Source organism: Microplitis demolitor, chromosome 5 (genome assembly GCF_026212275.2).
Source record: "Microplitis demolitor isolate Queensland-Clemson2020A chromosome 5, iyMicDemo2.1a, whole genome shotgun sequence".
NCBI lineage: Eukaryota > Metazoa > Arthropoda > Insecta > Hymenoptera > Braconidae > Microplitis > Microplitis demolitor.
The window spans coordinates 20,291,062-20,313,403 of NC_068549.1; the positions used below are offsets into that span (position 1 = coordinate 20,291,062).

The 22,342-nt window shown below is 25.6% G+C and overlaps 1 protein-coding gene across 5 annotated transcripts in view; it reads left to right on the plus strand.

Moving 5' to 3' along the window:
* Positions 1-22,342, plus strand: part of LOC103579449 (A disintegrin and metalloproteinase with thrombospondin motifs gon-1) — a 122,444-nt gene that overhangs the window by 489 nt on the left and 99,613 nt on the right. For 3 of the 5 annotated variants that reach the window (XM_053739037.1, XM_053739035.1, XM_053739036.1), the window contains exons 1-2: positions 1,771-1,980; positions 2,597-3,471. The exons of the other annotated variants lie outside the window; for them this stretch is intronic. In XM_053739037.1, coding sequence (XP_053595012.1) covers positions 3,249-3,471 — 223 coding nt within the window. In that variant the 5' untranslated portion in view covers positions 1,771-1,980; positions 2,597-3,248. Of the gene's footprint in view, positions 1-1,770; positions 1,981-2,596; positions 3,472-22,342 lie in introns of those variants that run through there. 5 annotated transcript variants of the gene reach the window in all.

The window sequence follows — 22,342 nt, forward strand, 5'->3', positions numbered from 1 at the left end:
AAATCCGTACTCATGTATAGCTAAGATAATTTTGTTGATTATTGTAATTAAATAATCAAACCCGGAATCAAATATTTTTTTTGTGAGGAAAAAAAAAGACAGTTTCAAATAATAAATCTCAGAGCTTCACTGAATTATTTGTCATAAAATAAATTTTAAATGGTAAAATTGGTTGAAAGTTTTTTTAAAAAAATTATTATTTGAAACTAATTCTTTCATAATTAAAAATGTTTTAAGTTTTGTAAATCAGTATACCATCAACTGATGATGGTGATACTCTTTAAACACAATTACTCAGATAGCAATTCGCTCCAACTTGACGTCAATTTGCTGTTGAAAGTTGATGTCAATTTTCCGGTAACTCGGTAGTACATGGCAGTTAACAGCAATTTGACGCTAAGTTAAATGTTCTAGTTGAGGAAATACAAACTTGCCAACAACTTGACGTTAATTTTTTTCCGTAACTCGTTGACACGCACAACAATCAACAGCAACTTGATGCTAAGTTAGAGGCAATAGTTAGGGGAACAAAAAGTTGCCAACAATTTGATGAAAACTTTTTCTGTCAAGCTGTTTTCATATTTAAGCTCAGACTGTTGCCAACTGTCTGTAAAAGTTGAAGTCAACTTGTAGCCGATCCCTGATGACTGCACTTTTTTTTCAATAACTTGCAGTTCAGTGTTTTTGATTAGGTCATTGTTATGTTTGCTGTTCCAAGTGTTGACTGATATATGAGTACACAAGTCGCGATAATTCTACATCCGTAATATGGATGCAAATTATATCGAATCATTGAGATGTCAAGTTTAATTTAAATTCCGCGCGAAAACTCTGGTTTCCCGGGTTAATTTTCAAATTTACAAAGTTACCATCCACTAGCACCATCAAGTTGCAGTCAACTTGACATCCTCGTATTGTAGATTTCCTCCCTCTCGTGATACATAAACTGTACAAACAAACTTTTTCATCGTATCTTATCAAGACACCAGATGACTCTGTCATCATCCAAATAAACAAAAATTCAAATAAATTCCCAGATATTTAGATCTTTTATTCCTATCTATTAAAAAAAAAAGTATTCTATTTTAAATAAAGAGTTCCAGGCGCCACTCTTATCGCACTAAACATAAATTATCATCATCCTCATATCATTTCTTTATCATTACATTAATAAGTAATAAAAGATGATCAATAATTTTCATAGACTTGATATTCAATAATTTCATTTCCATTTCTAACATATTTTGTTTCTTTTCCATTGAACCCCTTTTATTTACTAAATAATTTAAAGTTTTACTTATTGTTTCAAATTTCCAATATTGCGGCTAAAACACATGACCCCACAATATTTTTAAAAAAATATTTTGGCGGTTTATCTCTTAAATAAAACCAGTAAATCTTGTAGTTTATCGTTATCACTTAACAAGTGACTTCTTCTGCAATCAGTAAGAAAATATCCTGTTGCGATTGTGATTAGCGGATAAAATTGTCAGCAGGTGATAGTACTTTTGGGTGGGAAAAAAATGATAATAATTTTTATCATCACTCTAGTAGACTTGGATTTAAAAAATTTGAATATAAAGACGAATTAAACTATTTTGAAAATAAAAAAAAGTAGTATGGTTTTTTATTGGTACAGCGGGAGTAAAACAGTCGAATAAATTTTAAGTAGAAGGGATAAACGGTGGATACCGTGTTCGCACAAGAACTCTCAACAGCTCGCGGAGGATGCGAGGATTCGCTGTTTAAAAGTTTGTTCAGTTGGTGCATGCGAGCGGAGCTAGCCGGTCGTGTCTCCCTCTCGTACTCTCTCTTATCATTCATACTCAGATTCACATAATCTATTCTGTCAGCTGTCATTAGTTTTTTTTTAGTATTTTGTAATTTTTTTTTTTTACATACTCCATTTCTTCATTTTTTTATATTTCGTTTTTTAGTGAGTGATTTTTTAATATTTATTTATTGGATAGTTTTTCAAAGGTATGTTATATTTTTGAATATTTTAATTACTATTTGTTGTATTAAAATTTTGAATTTTAAAAAAAAACATTGTGATCCTGAAGCTGGAAGACATTTACAAATTTTTGGATTTGTTTTTGTTTGGTAATTTTATTATTATTAAAAAAAAAAAAAAAAAAAAATTGCACATGTAGAAAATTTAAAAAGCTACAGGTGCATTTTTTCAAAACATATATTTTTTTAAATTTATCGTTTTTAAAAAACTCCAAAAATTTATAGACGTTAGCTAACTTATGATACTGAAGTTAGCCGATATCTAATAATTTTTGAAATTTATTTAAAATTATAAATGATAAAAAAAAAAAATATTTTAAAAAATTGCACTTATAGTTTTTTTAATTTCCCACATGTGCATATTTTTAGATTTTTTTGTTTTGTAATTTATTCGTTGAAAAAACAAATTCAAAAATTTGTAATTGTTTGCCAACTTCAGTTTTATAAAAAATTCAACTCAAAAATTGGAGAAAAATTCAATTTTGCAAAAAAAAAGTCTATAAAAATTTCAAAATTTATTTTGTAGTAAAAACTCATAAATTATAAATTCGATATCTAATAAATAAATTTTTTTTTATTTTAGATAAAAAAAAATTGATTATGGTTTAACACGAGGGAGACAAAAAAAACCGCGAAAAGTGCTCGAGTGTAGTGAATTTAAAAAGTGCGCGGCTAAAACGGTTTCATATTTAATTGTTTTATTTTTAAAACCACAATCGACACTTAAATGTACCCACGATAGACATTTCTTTACTCGATACCTTCATAAAAACATTTATGTTTAATTACAATATCAGTCAACAAATAAACTAAAAAAAAAGAAACAATAAAAAGCAAAATAAGTTATAAATTTAAAAAAATGTTTCTATAATTTATAACGATACAAGTGTTTATTCAACGCTAAATGTATATATACGGATATATATATACACATATATACATATATACATGATAAAATCTTAAAAATCATGACTGACGTCTTGTGGACTTGAGATATCTCGGATGTGTAGGATTAATTTTAACCCACTGCCAAATTATATTATTATTTATTGATGTTTAGAAAATATATATATTTATATATTTCAACAATAGAATGTTTAAGTCAATTAATATGACTAGAAAGATAATTAATAAATAATTGACGATTTATTGTTTATAAATAAATCAGTTTTTATTTCATTTTATTGATAAAGACATTTGATAGGATATATGTTGACATATAAATATATGTAAAAATGTCGCGATTATCAAATCGTGTATCGTCTATCGTAGCAGCTTTGGCGATTGTTTTTCTCGTAGTGTTTCTCGTGATACTCTGGACGAGTATAAATACCGCAGACACATCTTATCCCGGTAAATCTAAAGTGACTAATTTTACGGGATTGCATCGTAAATTAAACGACAATAGACAACGGATACATGAGAAAATAACTGATCAAGATTCTGATGATAATAATGGTGAGTTTATATATCATTGCTATTACGATTGTTATCATCTTTGATTGTTTATGTATCAGATTTTATATGATCCCGAAGTTAGCGGACAATTAACAATTTTTCAACTTTTTTTTCGACAATTTAATTTAAAAAAAAAAATAAAACTAAAAATATGCACATGTAGAAAATTTAAAAAACTACAAGTGCATTTTTTTTAAATATTTTTTTTTTTAAATTTATGGTTAAAAAAAAAATACAATTGTTAGATGTTAGCTAACCAGTATCATGATTTTTATTACAAGTAATGTACCTGAAAAAAAAAATGAAAAGTATAATCTACTGGATGACAATTTTTTGGAAATATTGCGCATACAGATGCTGGTATATGTTGCAAATTATAGGCCACCCTAACTACCCCTAAGCAGTCGAATTACATAAATTTTTTATGATTCTGATGTCAAATAATTTTTGGATTTTTTCCAAAACGATAATTTATAAAAAAAAAACAATATTTTTTAAAAATGCACTTGTAGTTTTTTAAATTTTCTACATGTGCATTTTTTCATTTTTTTTTTTTTTTTGCAATTGATTTGTCGAAAGAAAAAAATCAGAAAATTTTGAATTGCCTGTTAACTTCGAGGTCATAAATTTTTTTCATTTTCGCTGCGGAAAAAATGTTACGATTTTTAGGTACATTAATTAATTGAAGCTGATTAATAGATTTTTAACTAAAAAAAAAAAATTTCAAATTAAAGGACAAAAATGTAAACTAGAAGTGATGAATTAAAAAAAATAATTAGATCATAAATTTATTGAACTTCGAAAAGGAGAAAAATTATAATTATTTACTATGAGAAATAAATTAAGTATTCGTTTTACGCGATATATTATCCGTAAAAAGCAAGCTGATGTCTTACAACACGTGATCCTAATCTACTTACTTCAGCAGGAATATGAAACTTGCCAAGTATACATTTTTAACCTGTTCCATATCAAACGTTTTTTTTTTCTGCTTCAAAAAAAATTTCCATTGAAATTTCAGCTTTTGGAATTAACTCAAAATTCAATCAAAGCTTAGTGTTGTTCATTGAAAAAACAAAATAATAAGAAATTTGAATTGATACAATCCAAGTGTGTTTGTATGTCAAGCTCATAAATCACCAGAATTCAAACAATAAAATATATTGCTATCAAAATCACATACTTTTGTAGAACAAACAGCTTATTATTTGTCTCACAAATCCTTTGCACTTGATAAATATTTTCGAAGACGATTATAAGTTTTTATTGGATTAAATTGATTATAAATATTTGTTATATAAAATTAAAAAAAAAATACTATCTAATTAGCAACAAAACATTCGAGGCTGCGCCAATAACAGGAGCAGCAATAAAAAAAAAATCCGAAATGAAATAGAATAATTACTATCTGGTAACAGTCGTAAAGATTTGAAATAAAAAAAAATTTATGATCTAGTCAAATCTTGTTAGATCTAAGTTATTTTTTCCCGAGTTACGTATCGCAATAAATCTGTTAGTATTCAGAGTAATATTTTCTATTCATTATTATTTCACAAGTGACCCATCGAGCTTTTAACTTCTTTTTTTTCGATCGTAAAATATTTAGTATTCTCTATCTAAAATTTTTTCTAGCCATTTTTTATAATAAATTTTTTACCGGACCCAAGATCTATAACTTTTAAAATAATTTCTTTAATAGAACCGTAAAAAAATTCCGTCATCGAAAATAGTCATTACCGATCGTATATATTTTTGCGAACATCAATTTCAAATTTTTTAAAAATATTTTAATCAATAAAAATAATTTTTCCTGAAGAACTGAAGTTAACAGACAATTCAAAATTTTTGATTTTTGTTTTTTCAAAAAATTAATTACCAAAAAAAAAAAAAATAAAAAAATGCACATTTAGGAAATTAAAAAAACTATTAGTGCAATTTTTCAAAATATTTTTTTTTTTTTTATAATTTATCTTTCGGAAAAAAATCCAAAAATTAAGACGTTGGCTAACTTCTTCATTAAATTTTCAATATCAACAAATCAATTAAAAAAAAAAAAAAAAAAAATATGCACATCTAGAAAATAAAAAAAGCTATAAGTGAAATTTTTTAAATAATTCTTTTTTTTTATAAATTATCGTTTTTTAAAGAATTCAAAAATTATAAGACGTCGGTTAACTTAATTTCACATTATATCGATATCTTAAAATCAATATTTTATTGAGTAATTCTATAAATTTTGTTATTATAATTAAATACAAAAAAGAAGGTGAATAATCATAAGCTTAAATAGACTCAGGCAGTTAAATTAATGTCACGATGTGGTATAATATGATCAATGGATTATTATATCGCTTAGATCGGTAATCTGCTACTTTCACCTTTTCCAGTATCATTACATATACATATATATTTATATATTATATATTAATAAATACACGCAAGAGCGAGAAGTAATACTTGAGATATCACTATTACATATATTACATATGCATTGACTTTTAGTATGCGGCCAGTGATGCTATTAATAGAACGTTCAATTGACTTAGTAATAAGAAAATTGAGTGACGATGCAACAAGGAAATTTATTTATATTTTTTTTTCGTACTATTAATAAGCTGAATAAGCAATGGTATTGTCAATTGGCCGTATTTATAGATAGTTAAATTTTTTTAGTCTGAAATCCTAAAAAATTAAATGTCAAGTTATTTCTTATCAACGAATAACGAATAGTGTGTAGTCAGTCGGGCACTTTTACTCTTTAGACACTCATTAAGTAAATAGTGATGCCTGTTCAATGGTTTTATTTTGAGATATACATAAATTATAGTTCAAGATCTCTTTAGATTTATAATACAGTAAATTTTAAAAAATTTATTTCAGAGCTATGATTTAATTAGCTTAGAAAATTAATAATTTAGTCAGTGTTTGAATTAAGAAGGAAAATAAAAGAGTATTTTGAGTGAATAATATTGTCTGTAATTTTTTTCATTATATTTATTTTTAATTAGTAAATCATGTCATTAAGTCGTCTGTTGAGAAATTAGATAATTTTTTTAAAAATATTATAATTTTAATTATGGATAAAATTGTGTAAAATTCATGATACTGAATTTAGCTGACGTCTAATAATTTTGGATTTTTTTTTTACCGACAAATTATTAAAAAAAAAATATTTGAAAAAATTGCACTTGTAGTTTTTAAAATTTCCTATGTGTGCATTTTTTTACTTTTTTTTTTTTTTTTTGTAATTTATTTGTTAAAAAAGAAATCCAAAAATTAAAAATTGTCTGCTAACTCCAGGATCATGTAAAATTCCCGATTTTTTTTTAATTGATGGAATATTTTGAAAAAAAATTTGAGATTAAATTTTTAAAATATCTGAAAATATTTCCCAGTAATTACAAAAAAAAACTTTTTGATTTTTATGAAAATTTTTTATGATCCTGAAGTTAACCGACAATTAAAAATTTTTGAATTTTTTTTCCAACAATTCAATTTGAAAAATAAAAAAACTAAAAATATGCACACGTAGAAAATCTACAAAACTATAAGTGCAATTTTTTTAAATATTTTTTTTTTTATAATTAATTATTTTGAAAGTAATTCAAAAATCATTAAACGTCAGTATCATAAATTTTTTGACTTAATTTTGTAAAAAAGCCAAAAATAATTTTTTTCTCAAATTTTGAATTTGAGTATTTCTCAAAATTTTCATTTCAAATGACTGACTCATAAAAAATTTCTTTAATTTTTTTTTCTTTTTTTCAAAAAAATTAAGTGATTTTTTTTTTTCATAATCAAACGACTTTTATCATCTCCTAATAGTTAAAAAAAATTTGAAGGTCAGGAAACCTTGAAAGTAAATGATGTTTAGAAAATGAAAGTTAAAAAATACAAAATAAAAAAAAATGTTTAGTATAACCAGACATTAACTGCTTGGACCTGATCTCAACAGATCGTAAAGTATATCATCATTCACGTCTTGCTTTTTTAGCAACGTCAATTACTGTACACTCGGGTCACGAATTTCGTTGAATATTATATCCTGTATTACTTTTACCATTCAGACACAATGTGTGCACATATACATGTACACATACACGCAAACGTAAAAAAAAATAATGCACTACATATATAAATATATATCATTCAGTATGAGGCCTGAAGAAAAGTAAATGTAGAGAATAGAATGACAGAGTAGTTTTATAAGAGGACAGTGACAGAGTAGGGAGAATTTGTTAATGATTCGTGGTGCCAAGAAATAAATATTTATGTTTTGTTGTAAGGGATGTCGGGTTATATCTTTCACTTATGATATTAGTTTTTTGTTGGTGTTGTTATTATTTTTTTTAAATTTTATTTAACACATCACAGACAATGTCGAGTCAGGTTCATTGACACTTGGCGCAGTAACTCTTCATTCTTGTAGCCGTAGTAAAAATGATATTTAATTGTTTTTTTACCTATTTTATATTTAAAATTTCTTGACTAGTAATAGTTACACCGAAAAAAAGGTTTCTTGGCACAAGGAAAATTTTCTTAGGACAGGGAAAAATTTCTTGGAGCAACAACTTTTTGTCTTGCCTCAAAAAATTTTTTCTTGTTCAAAGATATTTTTTTTTTTTTTTTTTTTTTTTCAATTTATAATGCGAAAAATTTCTTAAGGCGAGTAAAAATTTTTCGCGCATTTTGTTTGGGTACATATTTGAAATTTATAGTCGTAATGATGAATATTAAAATGAAATATACAATGCTCAGAAAAAAAATTTTGAGTCAAGAAAATATTTTGGAAAACAAACGTTTTCGAGAACTAAGTCAAGATTTTTTTGAGCCCAGAGAATTTGTCTTCATTAAAAAAAATTCGTCTTTGTCAAATGAAATTTCTACTATTCGAGGAATTGAGGTTTTGAAAAAAATTCGAATCAAGAATATTTATTTTCAGTCTAGAATTTGATTTTTTTGCGTACATATAAACATCAAGCTTGACATTTATTAAAAAATCTATTTAATTTAATTCAAGCGAATTCAAAATTTAAAAATGAGGTGTCAGATTTTATATATTTTTTTTTTAAATTAAAATTTAATTTTTTAATTAATGATTATAGATTAATTGAAAGTGTTAATCACAATAATTATTATTTCGCAGCAGAATAATATATTTTTTTTTTTTTTTTTTTTCAAATTTTTATTACTCCAAATAGTGAAAAAAAAAATTTTATGGGCGATATGGCAGCCCAACTCTCACCTTGACCGAGACCTTATTTTCAACATACATTAAAATACTTATAAATATTTAAGCGAGTTTCAGTAGCTAACATTTTTTTTTTTTTAAGCAAATTTATTCTTCTTCAATAATATTTTATAATATTTACTCTATGTGTCATAGTTTCAAAAATAATTACCCAAATTAAATCGTTCTATTTACAAAAATTAAATTACAAAGGTAAAAAATATATAAAACTAATTTACCATTTATTCCTGCAATGAAATTATTCTCTATGAGTATTTAACTAGACTAAAAAGTTTTAAGTACATCAATTCACATTTGACTTGTAATTTTTAATGTTAACCAATTGGAATAAATTTCTACGAACTATATTAATAATAAAATAATTTCGCGAATCAATCTAGTATATTATAGGCCATTTAATTATTCATTACAAGTAAATTATAATTCACTCAAGTATAAATATTTACAGTTGACATATATGAATTTAAATCCTACGTAATAGTTATGGCTTACGGAAATTCAATAAGACCGTGATATTAAAATCTTTATTGATTTATATTACAATTAATGGTTTTAATTTTAACTTTTAAATAAAATTAAATTACTGGTAGTACATACAGAAAAGAAATTTCGGACTGAAGGTAAATATTTTTGATTTAAGTAAATATTTTTGAAAACTTCATTTTTTTCGAATGAAGTTCACAAAAAAAAGGATTTCTTGAAGCAAAAAATGATACTAAAGTTAGTCGACGCCTAAGAATTTTTGAATTTTTTTTTAAACAATAAATTATGAAAAAATCAGTATTTGAAAAAATTGCACCGATAGTTTTTCAAATTTTCTACATGTGCATATTTTTAGTTTTTTTTTTTTATAAATCAGGATTATACTTTTTTTGCGTCGAAAATCCTTTTTTGTATAGAAATTTTCTCTGACGTAGACAAATTTTCTTGGTTCGAGAAAATTTTCACTTAGTTCCCAAAAACGTTTGTCTTCAAAAAAATTTTCTTGACTCCATAAAGTTTTCTTCTGTCTTTAAAAAATAAATTTTTTTTTAACTTATTAGTTTTGATTAATGATATTGAATTCAATGTTGATGTTGATGTTGATGTTGATGCTGATGTTGATGTAAAAAGTTTAAAGTAAAGTAATAAGTATAAAGTATCTTAGACACACCTTGGAAACAGTCGCTAACCCGTAGCGTCAATAACACACTCGTCTTGGCGTCCTTACCGTGTGACCACGCTTGTATCTTTACTTGTGTCGTATCAACATTATGTCTTTCTACATATCACCGACCGCGCATCCCATATCCTGTTCTAAGGTATCGTATTATCAACGCGGTGAGCAAATTTTTTTGTTTCCCTTTGGAATTTTTTTTTTTTTTTTTGAGCCGCAATAAATTTTTTTAGACCAGACAGTAAACTTCTTTATTAACCCCGTCGCGAAATTATTGAGTTTTGATAGCGCGAAAATATAAAAAATAAACCGCAGCTACTGGCTGAACTGCGGTCGGTTGCGTAAGCAAACGAGGCGTTTCTGTGTTAAGTTGAATGATTGGGTAAATTGAAATAAAAAATTATATACTGACACGTTTTTAGTTTCTTTTTTTTTTTTATTTTTATTTTCGGGTTTATTAATTTTGATGGATTGACGAAAAGTTTTTTACTTGTGGTTACGATGGGTTATTTATTAGACAATTATATTTTATTCCACCTCAAATACAAAAGCTATTGTTCGTAATTTTTTTTAAATTTCATAAAAAAAATTAGGATTATTTAATTTTTTTTGGGTAGTAATCAAAAAAGTTTCGTCAAAATTTCATTTTTAATTCTTGAGAATTTAAAAAAAAATCCTAAGGATAATTAGTGGGTTAAGTTTAAAAACAACAGATTTATTTTTGGTCTAGAAAAAAATAGTTTGCACATCATTTTTTTTTGTCATCATTCTCATTCGATAAAAGCGAAAATTAATTGATGTATAAAAATTATTATTTTTGATGTCAATTTACTGACGTATTTTGCTGTCAATTAATTGACGTATAAATTTTTTATTTTTGCTGTCAATTTATTGTCTAAAAAAGATTGCATTTAGACTAAAATTTTTTCGGATGTTATTTGAAACAAAAAAAAAAATATTTATTTCTATACTAATGCTCCTTATAAAAATATTCATGCTTGAATTTTTATGAAAATTTTCAAAATTGGAGCTAAAGTAACTGATGAATAGAAATATGAACATCGAGATCAAATTATAAAAAAAATTCTATAGCTAAATGCAAAAAATTTCTTGAATACGTAAAAATTCCAAGATTAACAGAAAAAAAATTTGCAATAATTTTTTTAAGAATAAAAATAATTAAATTTATCTTAACTCAGCTCCGACTCTTATTGATATAAATAATTAAAAAAAAAAAAAAATGGACAAAAATTTGTAATGATAAAGTATATAAAACATGTATTTACAGCGATAATAAAAAAAAAAATGATATCAAATGAAAGACAAATTTACAATAGAGTAGCCTGAGAGTATCAGTGAGGTCATCGACCATTATGTATGTATATATATATATACAAATATATGAGAGTGAGCTCTGCCGAGAAATAAGAGAAAACGACACCCTGAAGGATAGTCACGAACAAAATTGATCCTGGAATACCGATCTTATTTCGCCAATTGCGCTGAGCCGCAAAATGTTGAAAAAAAAAAAAATAGTAAATAAATTAGATACTCTATACTCAGTACTGCTCTTACCGATTAACATGTTTATACTTGCTTGACATTAACAATCGTACGTTACATTACATACATTAGATATATCGGCAGTTTATATACACTGAGTAGAGTATAAACGAGGATATTTCAATGTAATCGTACGATTTCGGAAAATGCTTACGGCGTGAAGGCTGATGTCAGCTTAACATTTAAGTCTTGATGTATATTACGCGTGAGATAGAATATATATGAAGCGACACGAGTGATAAAAAAAATATACATACTACTTAATATTCTCGTGTGTTTTATTGCTATTATCATTATTATTTTTTATTATTTTTTTCTGACGCTGTTTTTTTTTTTTTTATTATTTTTTTTCAATAATACAAGAGAGAAGCTAAACGTGTATTATTCTCATGATATTTTAAGTCGGTTTAATTGGTCGTAACACCTGAATATACTTAGCAGCTGAGGCTTGATAAATTACGTGTAATTTATGTGAATAAAATATTTGACGATAAAATTAATCAATGACATGTTGAATATTCAATCAAATTTCTTTAAGTTTTTATTATTTTTAAATATCTTGTGTACTGTACACAGGGAGAATCGTTCCTCGTGTGCTACGGACATTGAGATGTTAAATACGCAATTTTTATATACGTAAATACGTAGGCAGTGTCCTTTTTCACTTTAACAATGACACCTACGAGTTTTTTCGTTCTTTGCTTTCTTTTATTTTTTTTACACTCGGGTCTAGTCTTTCGTATTGTGATTACGTGGATGTACATTTGGATTAAATTTTTTTTTGTCGGATTAAATAAAATTAATATTTTTGTTATTTAAATTTTGATATTAATAATATTTCTCAAAATGTGATTCCAAAGGTGTGAAATTAGGTATTGATTGATTAATGGACTTATTAAAGTAATATTTCAGTAAATTTATGAATAAAAATATATGTATTTTTTTAAAAATAACCGTAAGGTGGATTCGAACCGGCGACTTTCTATTGTACGGACGCTTCTTACATCCGACAATTGAATTATTCATTTTAAATTAGTGTTGTAAGAATATATTAACTAATATTCTTAAAATAAACATTTATCAAATATTTTTCGCTTGTAATACTAATTTTGAATTATTGTAAATGAATATACTAAAAAAATTTATGAAACGTGAGTTGATAAGTAATCGAAGCGTGAATGTGTTATTAAATGCATTTTACTGCAAATTTTTTTGGAATTTACTATTCAATTTCTTATTCAATATTTTTTTATCATGGAAAACTTCAAAGTTTTATTCCCTTGTCAAAATTTTTTTTTCAATTTTTTGAACCGTTCAATTCTGTTATTAAATGACACATTAATGATGTTTTTGATTAAAAAATAAAATGGCTGATCTAAGATTGATTTTTTTTAATAGAGACATACTTTGAATTTTTTGACTATTTTATTTTGAAAATTGAGAACATATTTTTTAACTTTCATATAAATTTTGAACCAGTCATATTTTGAAAAATCTATTTTTAAAAAGTATGTTATCAATTCTAAGAAATTAATCATCAATTTTCAAGAATAGGGTAGAGGTACAGTTTTTGGTCACTTTAGGGCCAGTTTTGGACACTTGAAAAATTATAATAAAATAATTTGTAAAAGACGCAGTATCATAATTAATTTTTGAAAAATTTTAAAAGATACTTTTATCCCACTATTGAAATGATAATTTGACTTTACACTTTTTTTTAATCAAAATAAGGTATCAAATGTCCAAAAATAGAACAGTGGCCACAAATGGTACTTCTATCCTATTCGTAGGATCCAAAAATATAAATTTTTGAATACAAGTCCATATAAATTTGTGTGCAACTAAAATCATATTTAGGTTTGAATTTTTTTCGTCAAAAATTCTGATATTTCGCGTTATGAATACGAACTACAAATTTTTGAAATTATCCATCATAACTTTGATAAATTTTTTGATTTGAAAATTTGAAATGAACCGCCGTTTAAATTTGACCGAACTGTTTTTGCCAAATTTTCTTATAAACATTTACATATTTTAGAAAATATTAACTTTTATTAAAAACAAGCATCGGACATCCGAAGGTTCTTATATTTTATAACGGACGAATTAATAACATAAAACTACAGCTAAAAATTTAAAATAACAAATTATCATTGAACCGCGATATCCACTTTGAATCGGCTTATCAATGTTTAAAAAATATTCCTCCTAATGACTTTAAATAAACAATTAATTATCCATTAATTATTATTGTAGCAACTGAATATCAAAGAAAGCTCAGAGAATGGAAAAAAAACTGTTATTAATAATATTTATAAATCTGACCCTGGACCAATTTGTGTATATTTAATCGTTTTCCCCACAAGTGCATCGTACGTACGTGCCGGTGGAGCATAAACCTCCTTCTCTGTTTTAAAATTGCACTCATGCGATTTCAAAGTGATTCGTGGCATACAAATAAAATAAAATAACGACTTCCATTTCGAATTATAAACAAATATGCCAAACTGATTTTCAAGCTTCACTCATGACCAGCCGGGGTCTGGAGACCGACGCTGACTCACCGATCCCAGCCAACATCCTCGATCCGTCAACTTTTTTTTTTCTCTAAACAAAATTTTATTTTAAAAAATAAAATAAATATCTGGAGTTTTTATTATTGTGGAGGGTTAATTTAAATCGATTCCAAAGTGCAAATTTCGAGTTACTGAACCGGTGATCAGACTAATAAAAATCCGGTCGATAATCTCTGAACTCTTTTAATACTTATAAGATGAGGTCAAATGTTGCAGCTCGTTTAACATTCAACTTGAGTAGTTTAAAGCCAAAGGATAAATAAATAAATTTTAAATATATAAATATTGTTATTTAAGGGTAAAGGAACAGACTTTTTAAGTCATTGTAATATATTTATAAATATATATACATATAAATTTATTCATAGTCTTTTGATTTAATAAAACACTTGAATGTCAATGCAACACTATGTTTATTATATACATCTTGATATATAAATATATATATCGTTTTATGTATACACGTGTGATTGCAAATGCTAAAATTATCAATATATTGAATCGATTTTTCTGATAGACAGGAGAAGGATAAATTGACTTGAAAAAAAAATAAATAAATGAAAAATAATTATTGCATGCTGATTATTTTCGTGATATTACGAATGTTTCTGTCATAATATCATTAACAAATCATGAGAAAAAAAAAATCTGTGGGTGATTAATGAATGACATAAAAAAAAAAAAAATGATATTAGTATCAATAGTTGTAGCTCTGGAAAAATTAGTTATAAAAAAAAAGTTTAGTGAATTTAAATATATTTTATAACTCAGACACAAATTTAATTGACTCGTGATTTTTTTCGTGATAATTGATTTCATTATGACAAAAATTTATTCGTTCATATCCAAATATAGAATTTTTATTGGGTTGATATAAATATTAATTAGATCAAAGAATATATGAATAATATAAATATCATTATCGACAATATTTTTTTACTACTCTATATATTTTTAAAAAAATAACTTTCACTTTTAGCGATCAAAAATTAATTTGAAATTTTTGAGTTTAGACACTATTATAAATTCGATACGTCACTCCAAAATTATATAATTTTAAAAAAATGACAATAAAAAAAAATGTTTCTCAAAATTTGACTCAAGTAATTAATCATCTATTCACCTGAAAATTAGCATTCATGTCAAATATAAAAAAAAACCATAACTTTTTTCATACCTTCAGCCTTATCTACTCGTCCTCAAACTATTCAAATTTCAATATTTAAAAAGCCGAATATTTAGTAGTATCTTCGTGACAAAAAATTTAAAAACTACTGGTTCAAAGACTGGAAATATCAATAGATTAAAAGTTGATAATAATAAAAAAAAAAAAAAAAAAAAAAAAAAAAAAAAAAAAGTACCCAAGTTTAAAAGGTAACAGTGAGAAGAAAAGTGTAAAGGCGTGGCAATAATACAGTACTTAAGTACCTATGAATGTATAATAAATTTACGAGTCATTCATCGAATGTCACAGTTGATTTCATTTGTCGATATATACTTAAGTTACTATCGTGACTTGTGTATATACAGCACAATACAATGCAATACAATAACTAATATAGCAGTTCTTTTGTAATAAATACAAATATAGATATAATAATAGTAATAACTAACAATAATAATCATATTAATATACAAATATATAAATATCAATGTTTGGATTTCCGTTACATTATTAGTGTCGCGACTTTTAGTATATTAGTATAATACTGTCGCTTTTCTTCTCTATGCACTCATATTTCTTCAACAATATTCTATACATTACTTATTAATATATATATATATATATATATATATATATATATATATATATATGAGTATGAATAACTTAACGCTTTTGATAACGCAATTCTGTTTATTTTATATCCCTATAATCATTATAATTTTTTTTATTACACGTCGACTTTTTATTCGATGGTTGGTGTAATAAGCTGCACTTTGTTTGTTTGTTTGCATGTATGGAGTAAATTCAATGATTGTGTTTATCCATATTATAGCCGAGAAATGAGAACAGCTTGTGACACGAACTCGATGACGCAGGAAAACTGTCGCGAGCTAACAAAAGTTTTAACTCTTTCTTTATTTTTAATAATCGTTATTTTAATTGTTTCAACAAGCGGAAAAATTTTTATATTGTTGTGAGCTTATTTAAATTGTGGTACTTTATGGGCGATCTTATTTCTTTATTTATTTAAAAATTTTTTTATCATGTTTATTTATTCATTGATTCATTTTTTTATTGATGGAAAATTTTTCTTATGAAAAAGTCGAGGCTTCAAAAAAAACGTTTTCATTAAGAGAGAGCTTTAAAATAAAAAAAAAAAAAAACAAAGAAAAATTTTTAATTTTCACGAGAAATGAATTTCAGTTAAAATTGGAAAATTTTAAAAAAGTCAAAATTTCGATAAATAAAAAATATCTCGAAAATGCAACTATAAGATGCTAATTTTATATTTTTCAAAAATGATATTAGAAATTAAATTTATTTTTTTTTGGCTTGATTTTTCTGATTTCTAACTTTTCAAAATAAATTTAAACAAAAACAATCTCGAGTAGAAATTTTTCATATTACAGTTTTTTTTTACGCAAATTTTAATTCAAGACTTAAAAATTAAAGTAATTTATCAAAAGACAAATAAATGATCCTTTTAATTTTTTGACGGACCCAACTCTTTCTAAAAAAAAAAATTTATTTTCGTAAGTAAATTTAAAAAAACTTCCATGCTCTGAAATAGTAACAGAGTGCCAAGATGACACTAAAAAATAATATTTACATTATTGTCATGGGAATTAACACTTAACAGTATTTATACATCTGGATACACCAGTGCATACGATGCTCAACATCCGGGAAATTCCGGGTTGGCTTTCATGTGTGTCCAATTTGTTTATTTCTGACGGTGACAGATTAACTGGGAAAGTCGTTTAGCATCCGCGAAACCAAAGTTAGCGATCATATTTATTTTATTTACCTGCAACAATAATAAACAATTTTTAATTTTACAATAAAAAAAATTTTTTCCAACAAAAATTTCTATAAAAAAATGATTAATTGAAATAACGTATCTTAAACTTCCGCATAAAAGATATTTGTAAACATCTTGCATACGGTATATATAGACAAATATACATATATTCCCTGTACTGGTGAATTATGTGACAGGAAGAATTTCCTCTTCCACTCATCTTCGTCGCGTGTTATCTCGACAGATCAGGAGTCTCGATGGCGCGTCGAACACGCCCTGGGGGACTTCAATTAAATCGCGATTCTCTACTATATGCAATTCAAAAAATAAATAAATCTCTTAATATTATCATAGATTTATGAATAATAATTTTAATGAGCAAACACATTAATTAATTTAATTAATTAATTAAAAAAATTAAACCTCATTATTGGTTTATTTTTCTTTTCAGTCTTAGTTAGAAGTTACTAATTTTAAATATTTAAATTAAAGAAACTTTCAAAGCTAATGTTAGATTATTTTTTTTGCTTGACAGCACTTTAGAAAAACCACAAAAATTCATCAGCTTTGTATTTTTTACCTGTACCGATTTATCAGCAACAAGAAAAGGAAATTTATGAGACAGAATTTGACACGATAAAAAAAAATTCATTTGATTTAATTTCGGCCCTTATAAATTAAAACTTTTTAAATTGATAAGATCTAGACTAAATGTTTTTTTTTTTTTTTTGACTCTAGTAAAAATGAAAAAGGGCAGAAAAAAAATACGACGTATCTTTAACGTCAGTCTAAATTAAGTATTCAATTTTGATGTGAAATTAATTTTGAATAAATTTATTAGTCAACAATAACGCCTCCATATGACTTGACAAATTTTTTGGTGACTCAATTGTCATTAAATATTTTTGATCACTCGTCATTGAACAAGATCGTAAAATAAAAAATTTTAATTGACAGCCTTTATCTACTGAAAAAAATTCGAGTGTCCATTAAAATTTTTCTTATTTTAAATGAGCTGTAAAAATATTATGGAACAAAATGACTTGTAATTTAACTTTGAATTACACGTTCTGTCTTAGCTGAGTATTATAAAGGAATTGATGAATCATTAAGAGTTAATAGTTTGCGCGCATTACAATTTCGCTTGGGCAGCACTTAAATCCGTTTAACAATAATGATGATAGCAATGATAATGATAATGATAATAATAGTAGTAATAACAACTTAGTGGAAAAATAGCTTAAGTGCTGTGAATAGTTTGTTAGAAGGGCTCAGTCATGCGTAAAAAAGGTGCCGTTAAGTTGACGTCAAGGACGATAACATGTTATATTTCAAATGCTGTTTAATTTAACATTTTTCTCATTATTTTTTTCTTACACTTTAATTTTTTTTACTTTATGTGATAATTGATCTATTGCATAAAACCTCTAGTCGCGATTCATGAGATCGGAGAATTTTTTTTTAGTACTGTTATTATTATTAATAAGATTCACTTGATAGAATTATCACGTGCAAGTAATTAATGTCGATCTTTTAATTATATACTTTGTATTTTTTTTTGTTTAGATACGAACGTCAGATTTAAAGATATAATTCCATAGAATTTTTATAATTATGTACAATATTTTTATATTCATTACATAGATTTCATTTATATTAATTTATATGAGAGCATAAATTATTTATGTCAAATGTTGATATCTAAGTCTGTAATCTCATAAATTATTATTTGAATTAACAAGAAATTATGTTATTAAAATCATATATTTTTTTAAAAATGAGCAGTTTTTTTTTTGCATCGAAAATATCAAAAATTTAGTATAACGTGTTTATATTTTTCATAAAAATTACTTTTGGATATGAAATTTATTTTTTAAAAAAAATATAGACGTCAAATTTAATTTTTGACTTTTTTTGGGGCATTTAATTGCGAGCTCGAAGAAAAAATCTAAGAACTGTTAACTAAATTTTTAACTACTTAAATAATTAATAGTTCATTACAAAATAATCAAAATTTCTCATTTGACATCCAAAAGTTATCATTTAATAAATTATCAAATTGAACCGCAAAATATCCTTTTCTATAAAAATTAATTTTTACAATTCGTTTGCCGCGTAAATTTGAATTCAAATTGAGGTCCAATTTTTCTACTTGGGCGCCACGGGCTAACCGGTGTATTCGCCGTTATATTCGAGGGTCGAAATGCCCTAAATTTCTCCCTCGATGTATACATTAAAATAAATAGTACATTATAATGTACTATTTATTTTAATTTTAATTGATCTTTCTATCCTGGTGTGACAAAAATCGTAATCGCACCACGAAAAGGCAGTAGGGCATCAAAACTTGCATTTTTAGCCTCACTTACTTGGGTTGCGATACCTTAGGCTTCTGTGTAGATACGTAATGTACTAATTTATCACTCGTACAGTTTTAATAAATTTTAAAGTAGATATCTAACTACCATTAAATCGAATTAATAAATTTATATTGAATTCAAACAATTCATTGATTTAAAAAAATCATAAATTTTTCATTGTGACCAATTAAATTAATAAATAAATATATATTTAAAGTCCAAAGCGCTAAGTTGAAATATAAACATTTAAAAGTTAATTTCAATGAATAATTAATTTTTTAATCCAGTAATTATTCATTAAATAATTCTTTTGTTCTTGGCGCGTACTACACAATAAAACGTGACATGAGTCAGATATTTACAAAACATCTCTGTAACAAGAGTTGGCTAGATAATTTAAAATAAAATAAACATGTTTCTTTATTATTTCTTCTTGTGCTTTAGTCATTATTTAACTTTGTTCGTTTCTAACCAGTTATAATTATTTGACTCGAAAAAAATTACTGAAACCAATAAAATATAATTAAATAGTTATAAAATGATTTAATAGAAATTTAAAGCTGTACTTCGGTATCACGAAGAAAAAAATTTAATTCCTCGTTGATAGTAAGTTCATTGGACTAATCAACATGTTGATCGTTATTCATTTATATTCATCAGTAATAAACCATTTTATTGCTTTTTACTAATTATTCATTATGAATTCACTTTAGAAAAAAAAATTGTGTTTTCTAATTTTTTTTTCGACGAAAATTAATAGAGCTCAAAAAATAGTTATTGCATTTGAAAATAAAATGAAATTTTTAGTAAAAAATTACCATGATTAGTAAACAAATATTACTATTCTTCAAAATTACTGTCAATATTTAAACATTTTAAGTCAACCCGAGTCGGAATCTAAAGACTTCAGTCACACAGTGCAAATTACTGTGACATCATCCTGACTGAGAAGTTATTCTTCTGTTGAAAGATATAGAGCGAAATTAAAGACTATTTCTGATATTAAAAATTTGAAAATCGGCCTTGGTTAATGTCTGTCCTGGTTAATTATCATTTTTGATCCTTTTCTATAGACGGTTACCGAATTTTTGAAAAAAGTAAATTTCTTTGATTTCAATAAATTGTTTCTCATGTCGTCATAGTTTCCTTTACTATACAGAAATTTTTCCATGCAACTGTAATTATTTTTGTACTTACCTAGAAATTTTTCTCAAAATAATAATATTTCCTACACAGAAAAAATGGATTTCTTAACGCAAGAAATTTTTTTATCGCAATAAAATTTTCGTTTTCATTTTATAGTGCAAAAGATTTCTTAGGACAAGTAAAAATTTTTCGCGACAAAAAAAACCATTTTTTTGTGTATACGTCATAGACAAAATCAATTTGTTGACATGAAAATTTCTAATTTATGGCTGCATATAAAAAATTAGCCCGTCAATATAAGAATCGTCCTTATGTGACATCGTAAAAATGATTAGAGTTTTTTCACAGCGTAAAATTTTTTTTTCGGGTTAGTTACTAATTGTAAAAAAACAATTACTGCATAATAAATTATAAAAATATTTATTCGCATTATTAAAGCCAACTTATCATGATATATACGTTGAATCATACTGGTAATCATGTTTGACCAGTCAACTTAAGAATTCATCATACATCAAGAGTATATAACCCTGACCTAAGACTCGAAACTCGCATGATATCAGTCTGTTAACTGAAAGGCCATTTCTCTCGCTTTTAAATTGTGTACGATTAAAATCCATCTCATTACCATTACCATTACTTCCCATTTATGATAATAATTTATTTTATTATCATAAGCATTATTATTGAAATTGATAATTAACCTAAAAAGTATTTGTTGCGCTAATAGAAATGATATTTTACCTGCGATTAGTCATTAAGTTTTTTGAATTTTTAATGTCTGACATTTTAGTAGACAATGAGAAAGAACTATTGCAGAGTGAATTTATTTTTTGTCGAGTATTTTTAAAATCGTTAATGTTCTGTTGATATTTACTGACCTCAGTTGTCAATAATAAATAATATTTAACAAGTTATTGTGAATGATTGTGATAAAGATTTATTTTGTGTCGGAAATAGAGATTTCACAATTTTCTATGGCTTTCTAGTTACGACCATGATGTGTCAAAATTTTTTTAATGAGAGATAGCGGTAATGATTTATAACGTGGAATGGGGGAAATGTTAAAGACATTGTTGTGAAAAAAATTGGTTGAGCGATGTAAGTTTAGTATCGTTGAGATAACAAATTTTTATGGTTTAAGTGGTTTTCTGTTTAATGGAGTGTGATTAAAATGTTCATTTATTAGAGTGATTAGGGTAATTTGTCACTGCTGATTGTGCGATTATTTAGATGTTGGTAATAAGGGATATAATGTTTAAACAGTCGAATACACTTATTTTTGGCAATAGAAAAATAAAAGGACATAGTAATGAACGAAAAACGTTAAAGGTGTGATAATTTAATTCCGACAGAAAAAAACTAGGGGTCACTCTTCATAAGATAGCCTGATCCTCACCCATGTTCACCCATCTTCACCCAATCTTCATATGGGTCTGAAATCGAAAATGAATTTTTTCTCAGGACTTTTTTTAGGTTTCTTCTACTGAGGACATCATAATGAACAAAAATCGTTGTTATTGTAATGGGTTATTCCTAACAAGAGCAAAGTTGCGGATTATTTTTCACAAAAATTAAAGACAGCTTTATCTGCCTTTATGTGCTTCATCGCTGATCACTATGGTGATTCCAATTTTGTCAACATTAAAAAAACATTAAAACCAATGTTGAAGATAATATCAAATCGCCTAGTGACTCTTTATTGCAGCTCCTAATGACATTAATAAACATAATCACATAAAAAACAAATAAGTGAGCTCGTCATATTTTTTCATAGATTCTCATCACGCGGTAAATTGATATAAGTGTGAAATTTGTTTACTAACAATAATGTAATGCGTAAATTTTCTAAC